The sequence below is a fragment of the Lathyrus oleraceus genome, chromosome 5 (assembly GCF_024323335.1).
Source record: "Lathyrus oleraceus cultivar Zhongwan6 chromosome 5, CAAS_Psat_ZW6_1.0, whole genome shotgun sequence".
Lineage (NCBI taxonomy): Eukaryota > Viridiplantae > Streptophyta > Magnoliopsida > Fabales > Fabaceae > Lathyrus > Lathyrus oleraceus.
In genome coordinates, this window is record NC_066583.1 from 184,512,195 (window position 1) to 184,534,257 (window position 22,063).

The window sequence follows — 22,063 nt, forward strand, 5'->3', positions numbered from 1 at the left end:
TTGATTAAAAAAAATTATATACGGAAATAAATTTACTATTGATTCAAATATTTTTGTAAATATTATCAAAATAAAAATAATATTTATATTAAAAATATATATATATTATTGATTCAAATATTTTTATATACAAAAAAAATATTATTATTATAAACGATGACAACTTTACTACGGAGACGTGTATTCCGCCAAATCATAGTTTTAAAATATTTGTATGACATGACAGAACGTTATAATTCTATTGAATGATGGTGTAAAAAACATTTATACGGAGAGTGTACTACCTTTAGTCTCATAATTATATTACTATTTCAACTTAAATTTATTATTATTAAAAAAAATAATCAACTTTCTAGATAAATACACATCCAAAATCATATTGTTACTATTTACAAAGATTAAAGGGGTAAAATAATGCTGCGAAATCCCAACCCGTGCTATGTATGCAACAAACACAAGGCACACCGATACTGAGTCGAACTAGTAGCACACATTTCCTCCCTCGCTGCACTACCCACGTGTAACGCGTGTCTATTCTATACTATATTTTCCGATTTAGATCAGTCGTGATCGCATCCACCACCACCAACAACCGTCTCTGTCATCTGAACTGAAGGATCGCAGTATCAATCCATGGCCGTGTAAGTTCATTCATCAATCACTAACTATAAAACCTTACTCCAGTTGCATTCATTTTAAATTATGTATGTAGTACTGTAATGAAATGAACTGAATTACCCTAAATTGATATTTGTTAGGGTTGCTTCTGCTCCTGGAAAAGTGTTAATCACTGGGGGTTACCTTGTTCTGGAGAGACCCAATGCAGGACTTGTTCTCAGTACTAATGCTCGTTTTTATGCTATTGTTAAACCCATTTACACTGAAACTAGACCTGATGCTTGGGCCTGGGTATGTTCTTTATTCTTTTTCTCATTCAATTTTTATTATTTCCTTCTTCATATGTTATAGGTAAATTGTAATTGAATTTCTTGCTTTTCCTTCAGGCTTGGACTGATGTTAGATTAACCTCTCCTCAGCTATCCAGAGAAGCTTTGTATAAATTAGCACTCAAAAATCTTACTATACAAACTGTTTCCTCAAGGCAAGTTTCTCATTTTTCTCTAAATCCTTTCACACTCACTGTGTGTTTGGTTTGGCGGTGAAAAAAATTTGATTTTGTAAATTTGAATTGAAGGTAAAATAATTTATGTTTGGATGAATTCTCATAAAAGTGAGTTGAGCATTCAGTATAAAAATTATGTTTAGACTCAAAAGCTACAAATCTTAGTTTCAAGTAGAACAATGAAACATATCAAAATCAATTCTACACATCCAAAATCAATTATGGATGCTTCAAATGTGAATTTTACACCTCATTTACTAACAAGTCATGTAGAAAGTGTATTAATAATTGGCATCCTCAGATTGTACTTTCTGTAGTTTCTCACTCTTAATAGTTTGACTTAGGGTCTGCTTGAATTGGTTTATTTGACCTTATTTATTGACATGAGCACTTCTGAGACTGTTCTGAAGAACGGATAACATATAAACACTCCAATATAGCTTCTTTTGAAGAAATGCCTTGTATATAAGTACTTATATGATAAACACTTATAGCATAAGCATGTAATTATTTTGTTTATGCAAACTAAGTCATATATAGGTGAGGCTTACAGGAATTGGTTTGTTATTTTCAGTGAAACAAGGAACCCTTTTGTGGAATATGCAGTGCAATACTCTGTGGCTGCTGCTTATGCAACGTTTGACCAGAATAAAAAAGACTTGTTACACAAACTACTTTTACAAGGTAGTGCTGTTTTTCTCACCCTTTTTAATTATGAACGGGTAACAACAACTTCAAACTTCCAATTTTATAAATGGATTTGTTGTACAGGTCTTGACATTACAATTTTGGGTTCCAATGATTTTTATTCTTATAGGAATGAGGTAATTTGCTCTTGTTTGTATACTTTACATACATCATTTTTCTCATCCTTTCCAGTCTTTCTACTTCAAATTTGATAGCTTGAAGATTTCGTAGTGTTTAAAAGTGTAGACCAAGAAGTTTGTCTGAATAAATACTCCTGCAGATTGAGAGGCGCGGACTCCCTTTGACACCAGAATCATTGGCCACCCTTCCACCTTTTGCCTCCATTTCCTTCAATACCGATGATGCTAATGAAGGAAACTGTAAGCCTGAAGTTGCTAAAACTGGGTTGGGCTCATCTGCAGCCATGACAACAGCTGTAGTTGCTGCTTTACTTCATTACCTTGGCGTCGTAAAGATTTCCTCTTCAAAAGATCATCAGGACAGGAAGGATATTGCAGATCTTGATATGGTTCATAAAATAGCTCAAACTGCACACTGTATTGCACAAGGGAAAGTTGGTAGTGGGTTTGATGTAAGTTCCGCCGTGTATGGCAGTCACCGCTATGTGCGGTTTTCACCCGAAGTGATTTCTTCCACTCAGGTCTTTGCTCTCCGCCTTCCTCTTCTCATATATGTATTGTGCATTGAGCAACAACACTGCAATTCTCAGGATTCATGTTCATCATATAAAGACACACACACACACACACAATAGAGTCTACAAATTTAACATAGAACTGGCGCAAAGCACCCTCCGTGGTTTATTTAATTTGACCATATTTGGCTTCTATCTCGAGATTATTGACAGCTATTACCTGTTAATTCTTGAAATTCCATGGACAAATGTGCTCAATAATAATACTATTTAGTCACAGTTGTGCATTGCATTCGTTCAATTTACACAAACTTGTAAGTTGGGTACTTTGTTCCTTCCATATGGACTTTTTCTAGAAGTGAAAAAAAAAACTCAACGTATACTCATTGTTGCTTTAGCCACATTATTTTAATTACCTGCTATTGTTAACAATCATGCTAGGATTCTTCTGTTTGTTATCTCTTACATTGATCGACCACACGTTGTTTTTGAATTATTGGAGATGTGGAGAAACGTCAATGACTTCATTGACTTTGCAGGTTGCAGCTACAGCAGTGGCCTTGCCAGAAGTAATCAACGACATTCTAAAAGGAAACTGGGACCATGACAGGACCCAGTTCTCTTTACCACCTTTGATGACTCTTGTAAGCAACTTAAACTTTGCATATGTTTGTATTATTATATTTTAACATGTCTTGTAATAAGTGCTATAACGCTTACGCCCTGCTCTGATTCCCTTCTCCCCTGCTATATCTCCTTTTTTTTTATTGAAGGGTGGGGGTGAGGCTGTACCTAACTTTATATTTGTACTTTTGATTTCTATTCAATTACCTGATTTTAATGGTTATAAAAATAGTCTTATTAGCATTCGTCTAGGTTTTTCAAAATATTGAGTTTTTCATTGCACAAACAACCTTTCCTCTTGGCAATCCACATTTTGAACTTATGTTGTCCATACCATTAGCCTCTCCTTCACAAACATAGCTATGTTTTTGCTTTTATTTCCTTTAGCACATTATCATTTAGATTCAGACTTTTTCTTTTGAATATTAGGGTTCTTTCTATATATGGGAATCCAGTGCATTTCACCTACTTAACCTTACATGATACCAAAGATTTGGCCGGAGTATTCTTTCTTATGGCAGTTATGTCAAGGAAACAACTGATAACACTAATGTAAAAGGTTTTATGTAGTCCATAAGCATCAACCCTGTTTTCTTAGTTTAAAGAATTTTTTTGAATGACCAATAAAGGGTTATCTATTATTACTACTTTTTTTTGTGCTGTCTTATATTATTATTCTTTTCAATAATATTTGCTGTGACTTTTTTAGTGGCACTTGTAAACCTTGAAATGCATTCAATGTTAATGACCCACAAGACAATAGGATTCAAGCAAGGTAAATGAAATGAAATGCATTCAATGTTAATGACCCATGAAACAATAGGATTCAAGCAAGGTAAATGAAATGAAATGCATTCAATGTTAATGACCCATGAAACAATAGGATTAGAGGAAAATTATGCAGAGCTATAAGACCTACACTGCTGTATGAAACTAAATGTTGAGGGATAAATTACCAACAAGAAAATAAGCAGTGTTGAAAAGATGAGAGTATTACGATGGATGAGTGACCACAAAAGACAAGATAGGATTGGGGATGAAATCTTTAGAGAGTGTTGGTATACCTCCTATTATGAAGTAGATGGTAGAGCTTTGCTTTTGGGCATGTATGGAAAAATTCCCATGGAAGAAGTAATAACACCGGTAGACGGTAGACCATATAGAGAATAGTTCAATAAAGTAGTAAGAGACCAACCAAGGAAACTATTTTCCTAACCGTAAAGGACTTTATAACAGTTGTCATTAAACATAATTTACGATAGGACATTCTGGTGTCATTGATGTAGTTGATGCCACCTAGTGGAAAAAGGCTTTAGTTATACTGTTGTTGACCTAAGAGAGAGAAGCTTATCACTTATTTTGCAATAATAATTTTAAAATCTAGTAAACTTGCCTCATTGTGCAAGTTATCAGTCTAACAACAGACGTAAAGCTTCTTGAACTTTTTGAATATAATCTAACTATCTAGGTCAGTACATAAAGATTACTTATTTAGTGTCCAAATTTATATATCTTAGAAGTTGAACCATACGTTACAATTGAAATTTAATATGTTCCCACATATATACTGACTACAGTTAGTACTGTACTACTTTGCCTCCTGAGAACCCAGCTTTTGGTTCTTGATAAGTTTTTTTTTAATCTTGACTTTCGAATTTTACTATCTTCTTTTCGTATTAAAGGAAAATGTGGCATCTTTGATGCCTCTTGTCTTCTTCTCGTTCTGCAACTGACTTATAGCAATTACTCTCCTCATACTAAGATGTTTCTCCTTTTAGATACTAGGGGAACCTGGAACTGGTGGATCGTCCACACCATCAATGGTTGGTGCTGTCAAAAAATGGCAAAAGTCTGACCCTGAGAAAGCTCTGGAAACATGGAGAAGATTGTCAGAGGCAAATTCATCATTGGAAACACAACTGAACTTGTTAAGAAAATTAGCAAAAGAACAATGGGATGCATACAAGTCTGTGATTGACAGCTGCAGCATCCTCAGATCCGACAAGGTATTTTGTTGAGATAATTTACGGTTGTTTAATCAATAGAAGTAATTGAAAATGACATGATTTTTCCTATGAAACTAAAGTATATTGGTTAGCAGTTCTCATCATTAGACTCTAACAACTTAAACTGTGCCCCAATCATTTTCTTTGCTTTTGCATTAAGCATTAGGACCTTCACCATTCTTTCTATTGGTTTTTCATGAAATGTGATATCTTCAATGATTAGACTCATACGTCTCTCCTATTACTTTTGATGGGACCTTACTTTTTCACAAAGCTTAGTAGCCATTGGAACCATGGTTTTCACTTTCAGATTATGAACCTAATAAGTAGATGCGTGATATGATTTCCTTGAGACTGCTCTTTCATGCTATGAAGATTTAGTAAACTTTCATACATTGTGTTGTTTCTTCTTGATTTTCTTCTTTCATGTTGACGTTTGAAATCCAAATTACATAATCAGTGGATTGACCAAGCTTCTGAACCTAACAAGGAAGCAGTTATTAAAGCACTCCTAGGCTCCAAAGAGGCAATGGTGGGGATCAGATATTATATGCGCCTAATGGGTGAGGCTGCAGGTGTTCCGGTAAGTTAATTTCATTAGCTGAGTACTTAGTTATATATGGTTCTCTGTTTGTATGATATCTACGTTGCTTATAAAAATCGTTATGTCCAGGTGGAATATATGTTGCCCTTGTGAATTTGTAACTTTGTTGAAATTTAGTCATTTTGCTTTATTCATTAATAGTTCATGAGGTACCACAAATCTTTCCGTGGAATAAGAATGATTGGTAAGCTAAGGTTGGCTATTGTTCCAGTCCATACTTGTTCCCTCACTTGTAATCTGCACCCGCGGAGAAAGATAAGGAGTGTTTCCAGTTGGGGTCTTGGATTTGGTTCCAGTATAACGAGCTTAATTAAAACTTAACATTAACTGAAATTTAATTGGTCAGACTTTACTTACCTTATAGTCGAACTTCGCATTACCAAAGGTCTCCAACCCTTGTGAACCGGATAATTAAGACAAAAAAAAGCTCCCATAATACATAAATTGGGATCTGGAAAAAAAGCTATTGGTCTAGATTTCTAACATAATAGAATGTACCTGTTATCCATGTTGGGTTAGAAATTACAATTTATTACCTTCGAACCTGCTGTATGAACGGATTCTTTTTGGATCTTTAATCTGATCAGATGATAAAGTAACAATTAAAGAAAAAAATACCTCTTTGTTTTGACTTGTTATGAACTCCTTGATTCTTTCAGAAAACTGCTCTGAATGTTCAGATACCATCTACATTGTGTTTATGGAGCATATTAACATAAATGCTATACTTACATGGTGTTCAGCTTTTAGAATCTGTATTGAAAGTATAGCCAGTTTTTTATGTTGGAAACTCAAATTTGCTTTCATGATTAATTGGTCATTTCAACACAGTTCATGAGTTCAGCAGTGTCATCATAATTTGTAATGTATGCAGATTGAACCAGAATCACAAACACAACTTCTAGATGCTACAATGAACTTGGAAGGCGTATTGTTAGCTGGAGTTCCCGGAGCAGGAGGATTTGATGCAGTCTTTGCTGTAACTTTGGGAGATTCAAACAGCAATGTGACGAAAACATGGAGTTCAGTTAACGTTCTCGCCATGTTGGTTAAAGAAGATCCTTGTGGAGTTTCATTAGAAACTGCTGACCCACGAACCAATGAAATCACATCAGCTGTATCTTCTATTCGTATTGAATAAGTTTATTTCCACCTGTAAAATAAGTCACCACAAGAATATTCTGTGGAATGTGGCTTTTAGACTAGGCATTATTAGTTTCTTTCCATTTTTTAGGGGGTAAAATGAGTGGGTGATTGAGAATAATCTTAGTGCTTGGGTTTCTAACAGAGCAGAAAATTCTTTGAATAATAAAATGTGTATCATCAAAATTTCAAATGTGTTGTCCAAATACATTCCTTGCCTTTTTGGATCTATCCACTTTTCTGTGACAGGTAGAGAATTTATTACATGTAGTCATATCTTTCTAGAAGTGTTTCTTTAACAAAACCGTCTAAGGGGGAAGAACATGTGGAAACTATTAAATTCTATTTTTCCCTTCTCTCTTTCACATGATTGTTCCTCTTCCCTCAGGTTGTTCAGCTTCACTGTCATATCTTAATTCATGAATGGCTACCATAACATGTTTTTGTTGGTCGTGAGTTATGAAAAAAAATGTTTTTGTTGTTGAACATTCTCTCATGCAGAAAATTTCAATTTACTTGAATTGGAAAATTTATAAATTTATGTAATAGGTATGCATTGTATTGAAAAATTAATTAATTTAATGACTTGAAAATAATGTACACAATATTAATTAGTGGTAAAATTAATAAAAATGAATTAATGTTGTATTGAAAAATTAAAATAACACTTGTTTTTGAACAAATTTCTTTTGGTAAAGGGAGTATTATGTTTAGAATTTCATTTTTTGTAAGGATTTTTTTTATCACGAAGCTTTTGAATCTGGGAGAGAATAAACATTAATCACTGAACCTCAAAAACCAGAATGTTTGAAAAGGAAAAAAATATATAATGATGATGTTTATTTCTAAAGAGGCCGACAAAAAATAAATTAGAATGACTCGATGTGTCTGAATAAAAAAGTACTCTTACAACATTTAAGAATAAAGATGTGGATGTCATGGGTATGAAGAAAGTGAGGTTCAATGGTATGAAGAAGTTGAACAGAGTCATGTGTCTCACTATAAATGATCTTTTGATCTCAACTGTTTTCATAGAAATATTGCTATATAACAGACACAAACAGCATTTTCGTTTGTGCAATTGTTGCATAAAAGAAAGAAGATAAGGGTACTTGACAATTTAAAAGATATATAGAGAAATGAACAATAATCATGTGTGATCGCACTATACAATTGAACAAATAATGATGTTCATAGATATGCACACCCTACACACCATGTAGTAACTATTCAAACAAGATTGGCCAACCAAATTCTAGTTCTAATACCTTGAAACTCATCGAAAAAATCAACGATAAATATTCAAAAACAACAGAAAAAAATCCTCACCAGAAACACATTCTGATACTAAACTTCCATGATAATGAGTATGTAGCTATTTCTCCCATACTTCAACTACCATTTCATTTTCATCTGTTGATTCAATAAACACACTTGGTCTTTATATATTCAGATTAAGATATTCATTGCCAACCCTAAAACTGCCACACTCTGCCAGAGATTTTGCGTTAAGCTCCCTGCCATATTTGCAGACATAATTTAGACCCACAAGAAGCTCAGTGATTATTGCTTCCGTCTTTTCTTGATTCGCAAAGTAAAGTGTTTGAACCAGCAGCACATTCGTTCGCGAAACAAAGCTCTGTTGCTCGAAACTTCTTTCAGTTTGCCATCTTATCATGTTATGAGCAAGCGGTGCCAACCATTCCAATATGCTCGACATTGCTTCATTCCATTCTCCAGCGAGACTCGTGTCGTAGACTGATGACGATGCCAAGGTCTTGCTATATGGCTTTAATTTGGCTTTGAGGGCGATTCTTACACGTCTTGGTAGCATGTTGTACATGTCATCTCTTGCATCAAGACCGATCAAGTGCGGAGAAGCTGCTAGCTTCTCAATCACAATGATAACATTTGCATAGTGAAGTGCTAAAGCAGCGGCGCCGAGGGTTTCAGGTGGAGGATTTAAAAGCTTGCACATAGATTTGAAGACTGATTGAGTATGATGAACTACTTTGCCATGACCAAGAAGGTTTGAATTTGCGTCTCTGGGATTCTGAATCCCGTTGTGAACACCACTTGCACTTGAATGACAGTCAATGACAGAGGAACTGTCCCAAGCCATACATCCTTTGAAAGGTCCTACTTGAGTCATTCGACTGTGTCTTGTGTGAGTTTCCTTCCCAGTTATCGCGGTAGAGTGTTTATAAAAGTTCCAAATCTTGCTCATTTTTTTTGTTCTACTAAGTGGGACCGATTGATTCGCATTCTTTCCAAGGGGACCTGAGTAAAAATTGACTTTTGAATGCTTTCCTACAATCGGGCCTGACTTTGTGGATGAGTCGCCAAGGGGACCTGAATGAGAAACGCTGGTTTTATTTGTTCTAACCATCGGACCTGAATGAGAGATGCTGGTTTTATTTGTTCGGACAATTGGGCCCGATCTCGCAGTAATATTATTAAGAGGTCCTGAAGAAAATCTGGCAAGATGATTCTGTGATGGGTCGAATGAAGATTGAAATAATGCAGAGACTGATTGACTTCTATAAATGCTCTCAGAATCTAAGACACTCGAGTTTCTGGTTCCACCGTCATCTACCATCTCTTGAATTCCGAATACATGGTTGATCTTACAGAATATTGTGAATAACGATCTTGCCAAAAGATGTATTGTGTAATCATATGTCCTGTTCCATAGAGAAATATCCCTCAAGCTTTTCACCTCATGCCTCTTCCATGCAACTTTCTTCTGATACTCGCTTAGACTCACGCCATCCGACTCGCCATTAGGCTTCACTCTCGTAAGAGTTTGCTCCAGCTCGGTAAGCACCTCCATCTCTTGATACAGACTTGCATTAGTTGATATAAATTTTTCCATCTTTTTAATCTTTCTTTCCATCTTCTTGCTAGTGAATTCCCACCCATATGGATCCGTACCCGTAGTGATAAACCCATAAAACGTGCTTTCAAAACCTTTCAAAATCGGATCGTTGCATTTCTTTGAAAGCCTGGCCACAGACTCGGCCACATGTGCCATATTTTCGACTATCTCCATACAGATCAATCGTTCAATAAAATGATCATCATCTGAAACAAGCTTTCTTATGCCGATTGAATTCGAGATCTCTTCTCTCAACCTAGCAACATGTTTATCACTCAGCGATTGCCATAAATTAACAAGCTTGGACATCAAGCTTGCTATTTCAAATGCTAATACTCCCATCACCTCCTCGGAGTTAGCATCATGCTTCCGAGGAGCCCTCCACAGATTACGAAACCATGACTCCGCAACCATTGCTTATCTAGAAATGGCAAGAAACTATCCTCTTTAAGGCGATTTCTTTGTCATAGCTCTGTAATACTCAGCAAATAAAACACAAAACAGTACTGTCAAGAAGGGTGTTATAACTTATACATCTAATACTCAGCAAATAAAACACACATTTTTTTCAGAGACGTCAGTGCTACAGAGCTTGCAACGAATCATCAACAATAAACCACTAAAAACTGGTTCTAGTAGCTCAAAAAAAAGTATATATTCAAGTACAAGCAAAAAGCTCACATTTCTTCTTGTTACTCTTTTTGGTTTGTCAAATGTCCTTAGGCCTTTTTACATTCTGAAGGAAAAATTTGCTTAACTAAGAAGCAAAAAAGGGAATACAATTTTTTTATCTAGAAAATATTGATGAAGAATATATACTTCAAAAAGAAAGCTACACAACAAAAACCTAAATGTTGATCCTATTCTCTTACTACTCAAATTCAATGTCGAAGGTTCCTAAAAAAAGTGAAGGTGAAAGGACTACATTTTTCTAGATAAATGGTCCAATATCAATTCAAACTAAAATCACAATTAAAAATGAAAAAATAAATGACATAAATCTTAAACCCATAGAACTAAACCCAAATCTTCCAAGCAAACCCAGATTGCAGAACCTTTGTAAAATCACAAAGTTACAAACTTTTTGCCATTGAGATACTTTAACAGACATTTGGTTATATGGGTCAAAAAGTTTGTCAGTAAAAACTCAAATCTCACACCATAAAGTGATTATAACAAGCAAAAGGTAAAAGGAGTGTGATAAAGCGGAGTAGAAGAAAACTCACCGATCAGAGAAAAGCAGAAGTAGCCAGGTGGGAGATGAAGGAAATGGGATGGGAAGGTGCACATGGAAATTGGAAGGAAATGCAAACAAAGTTGAGAAATTGAGAAGCAGAGAGAGAGAGAGAGAGAGAGAGAGAAAACGAGTGAAAACCAACTACATCCAAAATAATTATTAATTTTCAAATTAATAATACTCCATTAATATTCTACAGCTCATTTTTTTTATTTTTTTTAAGATTGGAATTTTTATTTTTGGAATAAAGATTGGTTTAAGATATACTAGTAGTAAGTAATAACTTATAGTCAAATAGTCCAAGATTAGAATTTTTATTTTTGAAAATAAAATAATAAAATAATTTAATTCTTACTAGTAGTAAGAATTGTTTTTTTTTTCTTTATCAAAATCACAAATAGTCAAATACTATCGTCATAATAAATACAACACATAAAAGTATATTATCATCGATTTTTTTTTTTTTTTTATAATAACAACATATCTTTTAGATGATAAGATGGAAATATTAAAATAAAAAAAAGATTGGAATTGTTAGTTTCATCACAATGTGAAAAAAGAAATATAAGCGGAGAAATGGATAAACAACATATAGAATAAATATTCGACATTGAGAAGAGGGAGAAGAAGAATGAGAAAAAAACACATAGTAGATTAATCAATGCATAATTGATTTAAAATTTTTAATTTGGTTCTTATGTAAAAAGAAATTTTCTCTAGAAAGACGCTTAACAAAAATATTTTTGAATTGATTAGATGAATACACAAACTCAATTATGTAATTCATTTTTTCAGAATGATCCCTAATAAATTAGTGCATAATCTCAATTTATTCGTCCAAGAGTGAAATGTCAAAATCTTGATGAGGTTTATGGCCCTAGTTTTGTTGCACCTAATCGAGAAAGTTCTGAGATTAATTCCATAATTATTTAATTGATTTTTCATCTAAATTACTTGCGCACAATAACTATCCGCGACGACATATTCTGCTTGAATTGTGGATAACACAACACTTGTTTGTTTTTCCCATGTTAGGAGACGAGCAATTTCACAAGAAAATAACATGTACTCTCACATGTCTCATCTAGAAAAATACGACCATTCGCAGAGTCGCAGAAAAAATTATTCGAATGGAGTCGCCACCGAACTTTATTGATTCCAAAAGAGGAAAGGGAAACTATCGATAAAAATCTTAAAAGGAAAAGAAGATAGTCGTCGCAACCAAATTCGGGTTCGGGAGTCGGTTACGCAAGGGGAAGATATTAGCACATCTCACGTCCGTTGTACTCAACGGGAACCATTTAGTGAGGTTTGCGATTGAATGTTAACTATGTTAATTGTTTTCTTTGAAATGATAAAAAGTGTAAAAGGAAAAGAAAGAGGTCGCAAAAATATTTTTTATTGGGGTGCTTGACAAGATTGCGAGTCTTGCTCCTACGTATCCTCGAGTATAATGAGGAATTCAAAGCTAAGTAGTTATGCGCAAGACACAAGATATTTTTGGTATTTTTTGTTATAGTGTTTGACGAGACATGAATTTCACTCCTACGTATCTATAGGTGCGATGGAGAGCTCAAAGCTACATAGTTCTTGGCAACAAATGAGTGTTGGTTGATTGATTTTAGAGGACGGGTGTTTAAGTCGTATTCTAATGGTTAGACATTGACTTGTATACTCATGGTGGAGGCTTAAGGGCTAGTTTGTATTCACATTAGAAAGGACTAAATAATGTTCGTTTGTAAAAAGTTTTCAATCGCACGGGGGCGAGAAAAGATATGTTTGATTGATTGAGTGTTTTGTTGGATGACAGTTGCTGGAAAGTCGAGTATGGCAACTCGTATTCAAACAATCGATGAGAGGAATCAAAGGCTCTAGACCATCTCGCTTTTCATCCTTAATTACGAAAGGAATTGGATATTGTTAATGTATTTTGATTGGATGACGACTACTTGAATGGTCGAGTAAAGCAACTCATATCCAAGTACTCGGGGCAGAGAATATAAGGCTCTAGACCACCTCATTTTTCGTCCAAGTTAATACGAAAATGTGTTTGATTGAGTTTTGATTATGAAAGGGGTTTGATGTGAATCAGATTGAAAGTTTTTAATGGATGGCGATTACTCGAATGGCCGAGTAAGGCAACTCATATCCAAACAATTTAGGAGAGGAATCGAAGGCTCTAGACCATCTCCATTTTCACCCTTTTGAAATGGTGTTTCAGTATGATTAAGTATTTTGACTTTGAATTGGGAAAATATGTTTGATGTTTAATCGAGGTTTTTATTTGCGTTGAATCAGGACTGGATGAAATGAGTTTGAGGAAATATATGCTTGGTGTTTGACCAAGGGTTTTGCTTTTTGAAATGATTGAGAAGTTGGGATAGTGGAAGTGGTTTTGATTTGAGAAAGTAGCTCGATGTTGGATCGAGTGCTTATTTTTGTTCTTTTTTAGAATGGTTGATTTTATGCTAATCTTGATTAATTCTAAATTAATGGATGATAAAAGGAAGAGGTAACATTATGTACACATGTATGAGGGTAATTTTTTTCGAATGGGGACTGAAAAGGATCTCACTGTAAGAAGGCCCAAAAGTAAGCCACGGGACTGAAAACCAACCGAAATCAAAAGCAAACTAAATTTAACGCTATGTTAAACTAACTTAAAGTGAATTCATGTAGGAATCACTCTATAAGAAGTCAACCAACAAAATCATGATACTAACAATTTTTCGAAGGTCAAATTGAATTTTAACTCCAAAATCGCAACGCAATAAAATTGATGTCACAATTAATCAAATAATCTATTTATCCATTAGAATAAATAATTAATATCTAAAATAATCAATTACAAAAAAAATAGATTAAATTAAATACTAAACAAAGAACAAAATTAAAAGAACAAAAATAAATAACCAAATATGAGATGAATGTAAATTTGGATATGTGGTGTAAACATTAAAACTAGGCCCAACCCAAAATTAAAGTAATCCTAATAAAGTAATAATTATAAAATAAAGACAAAAAAAAGAAGAAAAAAAAAGAATTAGCAAGAAGGAAGCATCGGTGCCTCCTGTACATATGCAAGTTATTAAAAAAAAGAACCAATCAAATCATGACAAATGACATGTTAATAGAAAAATGAAAACAAACCAAGAACCAAACATAAAAAATACAACAACGTGTTTGTCTCAAATTTTTATCAAAACTCTTTCACCCACGCGTTCATCGGCCATAATAGTTATGTAACGGAGGCAGAAGAATTATGTGGTCGTTGTTTCCGTGGTAGGAGATGCTTTGCAAGTTGAAAAATGGAGTGAGTTATGTTATAGTGATTTATGGTGGTTATCGGAAGGGAAGTGTTTGGGATTAAAGGTTGGTGATGAGCTTGTTGAAGGTGGCAAACAAATTGAGTTTGTTTGTGTTGTTCCGATCCGAAAGTGGATGGAATATGTGGTGGTGATGGTTGGTGGTGAGTTAGTATGGTGGAATTCGCAGGTTTGTTGAGGTTATTTTGGTGTTTTGGTATGAGGTATCAGGGAGGTGGTTTTATGTATGGAGAGTATGAAGAGATGAAGAGAGGGAGTACGTGAATAGTAGGTTGATGGTAGTAGTGATGAAAGGAAGTATGGATGGGTGAAGGTTGCTCAACATGAAGGTGATGGAATCGTGTGGATGGTGGTGAAAGTAGTAAGATCCATGGAGGTTTTATGTTGGTTTGTAAGGTGTATGAATGGTGGGATGTTAGTTGTTGTGGATGCGATATTGGTGATGAGTTGTTTATTATGATATTGATTATGGAGGTTTTATGTGATGTTCATGGTGGCTTGATATTTCACATCTAATGGTGGTTGTTTTGGGTTTGGAGAAGAGGATGAACGAAAGGAAAGGTTGGAGAATGTTGGTGGTGTGGCACATATCGGTTGTTTGGTTAGAGTGTGAAGGTGGAAGTTCACATATATGGAGTGTATTTGTTGAAGGAAGATGGAGGTGAGTTTATGTGAGAAGATAGTGGAAGGAGAACTTTATGGTTGTGTTAATGATGCACGGAGGAAGTGAAATGAAAGAAGGAAGAAAATGTTAAGACGAGAAGAATATGTGTTATGTTTCCATGATTACCAGAGTGATTATTTCTCTGGAGCAGGGTTATTTCCGGTGGTGGATTCTTTATTTGTGCTTATGGTGGGGTCTGTTCGGCTTGTGAAGGGATGAGAAAGGCAACCTTTAGGGTGGAAAACAAAGGGCTTGGATGGTTAGGAGAGAGAGACGATAAGTGAAAAGGAAGATGATTGGTTGAGTTTTTAGTGATAGTAGAAAAGTTTTTCTTGTTGAAAAAGTGAGAGAGTGGCCTTATATGTGGGGAGATGAACATGGTGTGGTTGGTTCTTTTATATTTGTAAGACCCCAATTTTGAACCTAAGATCCCTCATGCTATCTCATCATATGCATTGACATTGGGATCATACCTTGGCATCCTCCTTACCCCTCATTCATTAGGTTTGCATTGGGAGAGATCACCAAGCACATTTGATTGTATCATACTTTATTTTTCTTTATTCACTAACCAAAATACCAAAAATATGCCATTGTATAGTTTAACTCTTTTGTAGGTAGTGCACATGCTCACCTATGCTCTATCAAGTTCATATCTAGGGTTTAAGACCCTCATTGCAAGGAGGTCAATCAAGAAGTGGTTTACTATGGCTCTAAGCATCATATATGAATCCACATGATCTTCACATGTTATTTTGATCAAGAAATCATCAAGAGTTTGGAGTTGGTTTGCCTTGGAAACCCTAATTCATTTGGGTATCTTGTGTAACTTCTTCAACAAGTTTCTTCACCAATTGATCAAATATTTCAAGGGATACTTAAAATTTCATCATATTATGCATATATGATCCTCCATGAGCCCCAAAAGTCAAAAGGATATCAAGCTAGCAAGTTAGTTCATGGTGGTTGATCAGAGGAATTCAACTGATCAAAACTGGAGTTCCTTAGACCCTATCTCCTACAATTTTTGTCATATGAAAATGATTCCAAGAGAAAAGTTACTTTAAATGAAATTCCAAACAACTTTCATATTGAGGTCAAGATCTAGTTTTTATTGTAAAGTCGTTTTTATACGGTGAAAGATTATAGGTCATTTTGTCTAAACCCTAATTTGGAGGTCAACTTCCCAATACCATAACTTGCTCAACTTTTATGAGATGAAAGCTATTCAAATTGCATAATTATATTCAAGATGTCTACTTCAACTTTGATGTTTGGAGGAAGAGAAAATTCAAATTTTAAATGCATGTGATATGAGGAAACATTATAGGTCATTTTGGGCCAATACCCTTGAATAAGTGATTTTCCTCAACTTCTAAAATGCATAACTCCTTCATGCTAAATCCAAATGAGGTCAAATTTTTGACCAAATTGAAGGAATCTGAGAGAGATACAACTTTTATAAAGGAACTTTTCTCATTTGAATCCCATAGAAAAAGTTACTCAAGGTGGAAGAAGTGAACATATGGCTTGGTACTTAGAATTTTTTTTGATATGTTTGATTTTCCAAACTTCCACCTCAAAATTCATTATGATCCAAGCTTCAAATGAAAAAGTCTCCAACATTAAAGTTGTTCCTCTTGATCTAACCTTTCCAAAAAGTCCAAATGTATCCCATTTGGACAAAGTATGAGTGACTTGCGCATGGCTTAAAGTTGGATGACCATTTAGCATATTTGAACTTCCACTTTCCACACACGAATGCATGGCTTGTTAACATGACTTCAACATTGCTTGCACATGATTTTGGACCCGAATGCATCATTAGATGGGCCTATCACACGCCCATGCATTCATGCAAGGCATTTTTCTATTTTTGAAAGTTTGAAAGAAGTGTGCAAATATCAAAGGCTTTGGCTATAAATAGAAGTGTCTATGCTCAGAATTAAGGACCCTTGCGCGCCAGCTTTGAGGCTACAACCCTAAACCTTCATATTCAAAGGATAACCTTGAGGATTTTCATTGAAAATCGAGTTTGAATCTCCCACTGTTTTGAGATTCAAAACTCCAAGAGTCTTGCTTCTTTCTTGATCCATTTCCACTCCATCAAGCATCCAGAGCAAGGCCAAGTACAATTGAGAGCAAGATCGTGTCAATCTGAACCTGCAGCGAAGGTGAATTTCTGAATTTTTCATCTCTTCGATTCTCACTCAATTCTCCACTATTCTTGTTGATTTCTGGTTGTCTGAAGTCCTACCAATGTAGGCAACAAGATTGAGTTGCTTAGAGGTCAAATCGAAGCAACTCAGATCATGATCCTCAAAATTCAACTCCTTGTATCTTTCAATATACTTGGAGTTAGGTAAAATTTAGGCCAGATTCGAGCTCCTGAGCATTTTTACTTTAAATTCATGTCCTCCTTTTTCATTTTGGTGATGGTTAAGGGTGGACCAGTCCGGTGAGGTCCACCGGAGAAAAAGACCGGAGCTCTGGCTCCGGCGTTGCATTGGCGTGTCTCCAGACCAAATGATCCTCTTATTTTGTTTTAATCTTGAGCGTCCAAACTGATTACCACGCGTGTGACACATTGACTAAGGCATACCATGGAACGCACGCTATGGTCCACTTGATCTGCCACCTCAATTAATGAGGGATATCAAGTGGTCCACGTATTTTTGCATTTTCTGATTTTCCTTTTAATTGACTTATTTTCATTAATTCATATTAATTAATTCATATTAATTTTAATATTGATACAAAAAATATGGGACTTTCACCAAAAATTATCAAATATTTTTCTCTTTCATTTTCTGAATTAAAATTATTTTTTGGATCAATATTAATATTTTTCATGATTTAATTGTTTTTGTGAATGTTTTTAATTATTTAAAAATACTTTTAAGTTTCCAAAAATAATGAAATTTTTTCTCCAAGGTCCTTTGACCTTGTTTGACCTATGATAAATCTCTTGGCCATTTATTTGGTGTTTGGAAGAGGTTTTAGGATTTTGACCAACCATAATTTAATTTAATGTATTTTTTTAATTGATTTTTAATTGTTTAATTGCAAATAAATTGTGTTGAGCTATTTTTATTGACTTGCTGAGTTTGAATTTTGTTGTTGGGCCTTGTTCAAGGTTGATTTGACTTTGTTGGATTAAAATTATTGGATTTAGGGGATTGATGAAATGTATATTTCATCTCCCAAAATGAATGAATGATTTTAATTTGGTAAAAATCCTCCCATGACCAATTTGTGTTAATTTCATTTCTCCCCCCCCCCCCTCTTCATCTTAATCTCATTCTATCCCTATCCATTTCATTGACCTATGATATCTCTATATCCTAAGGCTAGTTGATTGCAAAATCAACATAAGTATGGATGAGATTAGGTTCACCCTTTTGCCATTTTCTTTTAAGTGTGGTATGTTTTAGGAGTATGGTTGATAATATCATATCTCTAACATGCATTAACACTAAAATTTCTATTGCCCGGTCTCAAATAGTTGTGACTTCTACATAAGTCCAATTACGATTGCTTAACATAACGCTAAATTTTGACCCAAAAAGCATAGCATTCTAGTAAGTGAGATTGTAAGTCTCCCCCTTTCATGGTATTGTATGGAAACTTGGCCTTTTTTCCTTCCTTTGGAAGATGTCTTGGTTCAAGGATCCATGCTTGTGAATAGAGGGTTGAGTGTTCTCCAAAGAATGATTTAAACAATTGAAAAGCAAAAGCAATACTAACTTCTAATCAACTAACATTTGACTAACTTTTATTTCAAGTCATTAACCTTTTGCACTTTAAATTCAAGTCTTTATAATTTTCCATTATTCATACCATTTAACTTGTTTACTTTAATGCCATCTTCACTTTGCTCACCTGAGCCATATCTTGTGATTGTATATACTTGTTTGTGTATTTTGTTTGTGTTTGTGGTCTTTTGACTTTAATGTACATAATAACAACAAAATCCCTAAAAAAGATTTGTGTGAACTGTTGGATTTGATCTGAGACATTAGACTTAGGATTAGGCAACACTCCCTATGCAAAAGGACTTGGCCAATGTCAAATTTTCTGAAGCCAGTCATTGGGAATTGAACTTTCATCTGAAGCAAGTATTGAGATCCCTTTTGAGTTCATCTACTACTTGGTCTTGATGAAGTTGTTACTTTGAACCTATGTCTAATGCCCATCTTTGAGTCGTTCAAGGAGTATGTCATCTGATACATGAGAGATTATGAAGAAGATCATGAAGTTGCTAAGCTTGGATGTGGCTATCTTTATTTGATGCCTTGTTCTTCACCTTGCTATTGTGTGTATTGATATTGCTTGATTCTAAAGTCCAAGGGAAATTGGGTTTCTATATGACATTCTTGTCTATTGGATTGCATCCCATTCGTCATATCTTTTCAACTCTTAACTTTTAATTTTTGCTTAGGATTAGTCTCTTCATCTCCTCCAACCTTCTTTAATTTCAAATCTCTCCCTCCTTTTAAAATCTTCTTTGCTTGTGTTTTCTAAACTTATATTTTATTGTAAATTAGAAACTTTGGCCTTATGCCATTGTATTTTCAAACTCTTTTCTTAATCCAATTTGTAAATGAACTTAACTATATTTGACTTAAAATCTCAAAAGACAAAAAGAACTAACACTTATTCAAATATTTTTAGGCCTTTTGCGCCTTTGTTAAACTTAAACTTTTATTAAAAATAACTCATTCACTTTGAAATTGTTACCACGAACTACAAGGTTTTGATCCTTCATTTTATGTTGGTACGTAGGCACATGTCCGAAGGTCTTGTCAAACACAAAAAATATAATTAATGGATTATTTTCTCATTCCCACACTCTATTTATCACAAACATCATTTTATACCCAAACACATGTACGCACAAAAAAGGCCTCCCTAGGAGTACCTAGGACACTTTGGGTGCTAACACATTCCCTCTGTGTAACCAACCCCCTTACCTGTAATCTCTGGCATTTTATTAGTTTTGATTTGAAAACTTCTTATCTTTGGGTTTTGTTCATACGTTTCCCCTTTCTCTTGGAAACAATAAAAGCGCGGTGGCGACTCTAGTTTTATTGACGTTAAGTTTATCCATAACTTAATGGTCATGAATTCACCGCTACAGAAATTAAGTGGAGACTCTGCTGGGGAGTAGTCTCCAGTGGGTTTAGCCTACTTATTTGTGGGTATATAATTGTATATTTGATGTATGTATATTTGTTTGTGTGATATGATCTACATGTTGTGCTTGGTGATCTCTGAGTGGTGAGATAAGTTCTAACCCGAACTGTAGTGCAATTAAGATAGGAGGATGGTATAGTCATGTTCGACTTGTGTGGGGTAGTCCTTAACAAGTTGGCTTGAGACCCATCTACTCAATGGAGACCCTTTTGGAGCTATTGATATCACACGAGTTATTTGTGGTTAGGCATTACTCTCTCTGATTTGGGGTCCGAGAAGCTGAGGACCGTAGAACATTTAACCCAACTTGGCCTACTCAGACGAGTTTCTCTTGAGAATATTATGGGTTGATGAGTCAGTCATCCTAACTTGTAATAATCGATGGATGGAATTAAGACTCTGGGAACTTTTTTAGAACATGATCTACAGTTTTTTATCCTTAGTACACTCCTTTGGGATGGTTCTTAACCCGACTTCATGCTCATGTCTCACAACAAACCCTTGATTCTTGGTTGATCCAATCAAGTCTTGTCAATATCAATGGAACTTGGATGTTGATAAGGTGAAAACCATAATCCACTAAAATAGATGATTGATCTTGACAATGACTTAATTCATCCCTTGACCTTTGTTTGTTTGCCTTGTGTGTGATCCCTTATTTGTGATTGTTGCATTCATGCATTCATGCGCATCATGACATTCATCACACGGAAAAATAACTTCAAGGGACTGAGGTTTTATTTGTAAATATTTTCAGACCATGGATTATGGACGAAGGAACACTAAGAAGTACAGTTTCAGATGCCCCGACTTGAAAGAGCTAAGGAAGCTATCATCCTTTGTATTAGATCCATTGGACTTCAAACAACGTCATGGGAAGCTTCTATCCGTGTTATCTGTTGATGTGGTTGAAGGACTCTTGAGTGTGTTGGTTCAGTTTTATGACCCTCTCTACCGTTGCTTCACTTTCTCTGATTATCAGCTTGTGCCTATGTTGGAGGAGTATGCCCATCTCTTGGGAATACCCATTTCTAGCAAAGTGCCTTTTAGTGGATCAGAAGAGATTCCCAGATATCATATCGTAGCTGAAGCTCTTCACTTGAAGAAGTATGAGATTGAGGCTCATTGGGTGAAGAAAGGAGGAATGTTTGGGTTGACTTCTGAGTTCCTCATCAAGGAAGCTACTGCCTTTGCTCAAGCCGGTAGTGTGGATGCTTTTGAAGCTAACTTTATGTTGCTCATCTATGGGTTGGCTTTGTTCCCTAACATTGATGGTTTCGTTGATGTTAACGCCATTAGAATCTTCTTGATTGGGAATCCTGTGACTACTTTGTTGGGTGATATGTATTTCTCTTTGCATCTAAGGAATTCTAAAGGTGGTGGAACTATCGTGTGTTGTGTTCCTCTTCTGTACAAGTGGTTTATTTCGCACTTGCCTCAGACGCCTGCCTTTGTGAAGAACAAAAAATGTCTAAGGTGGTCTCAGAGACTTATGTATCTCACTAATGATGATATAGTTTGGTATGATTCTTCATTGAGTAGGTTGGAGATTATTGATTATTGTGGTGAACTCTCTAATGTGTCTTTCATTGGTATGCAAGGAGGAATCAACTACAACCCTGCTCTAGCTCATCGTCAACTTGGGTTTCCCTTGAAAGACAAACCTAATAACACTCAGTTAGAAGGTCTTTTCTATCAAGAGGGTAAAGATCCCCAACTTTTGAAGCAGAAGATGATTCATGCTTGGCATAATGTGCATAGGAAAGGAAGATCCGAGCTTGGTCTGCGTAACTGTGTAGCTTTGGAAGCTTACACTCTTTGGGTGAAGAAGAAAGCTTTGGAGTTGAAGATGCATTATGCTTGTGAGAGACCTATGTCTATGGTTGTGGTTGAGCCATTAACTCTCCCTAACCAAGATAT

General features: G+C 35.1%; 2 protein-coding genes across 3 annotated transcripts; one reads left to right on the forward strand and one right to left on the reverse strand.

Moving 5' to 3' along the window:
- Positions 1-389: 389 nt before the first annotated feature.
- On the forward strand, positions 390-7,073 carry LOC127082115 (phosphomevalonate kinase, peroxisomal). Of its 2 annotated transcripts, none has more exons than XM_051022343.1 (10): positions 390-641; positions 759-909; positions 1,005-1,102; positions 1,698-1,807; positions 1,895-1,947; positions 2,091-2,471; positions 3,005-3,109; positions 4,868-5,095; positions 5,586-5,678; positions 6,574-7,073. In XM_051022343.1, the coding sequence occupies exons 1-10, from the start codon at positions 634-636 to the stop codon at positions 6,838-6,840; spliced, it is 1,494 nt and encodes a 497-aa protein (XP_050878300.1). In that variant the 5' UTR covers positions 390-633; the 3' UTR covers positions 6,841-7,073. The 2 variants fall into 2 exon arrangements, with proteins under 2 accessions (XP_050878300.1, XP_050878299.1); XM_051022342.1 differs by having other exon boundaries at positions 392-641; positions 5,556-5,678.
- Positions 7,074-7,951: 878 nt separating this feature from the next.
- On the reverse strand, positions 7,952-11,100 carry LOC127082117 (protein PSK SIMULATOR 3). Its single transcript, XM_051022345.1, has 2 exons — positions 10,947-11,100; positions 7,952-10,192 (listed from the first exon to the last, which is right to left on the reverse strand). The coding sequence occupies exon 2, from the start codon at positions 10,132-10,134 to the stop codon at positions 8,284-8,286; it is 1,851 nt and encodes a 616-aa protein (XP_050878302.1). The 5' UTR covers positions 10,135-10,192; positions 10,947-11,100; the 3' UTR covers positions 7,952-8,283.
- Positions 11,101-22,063: the final 10,963 nt, after the last annotated feature.

Excerpts from the sequence above, each read along its gene's own strand:
- LOC127082115 (XM_051022342.1), top strand. Across the intron at positions 3,110-4,867 it reads TACCACCTTTGATGACTCTT|ATACTAGGGGAACCTGGAAC; the intron begins GTAAGCAACTTA and ends TTCTCCTTTTAG. Across the intron at positions 5,096-5,555 it reads GCATCCTCAGATCCGACAAG|TGGATTGACCAAGCTTCTGA; the intron begins GTATTTTGTTGA and ends TTACATAATCAG.
- LOC127082117 (XM_051022345.1), bottom strand. The coding sequence starts at position 10,134 with ATGGTTGCGGAGTCATGGTTTCGTAATCTGTGGAGGGCTCCTCGGAAG.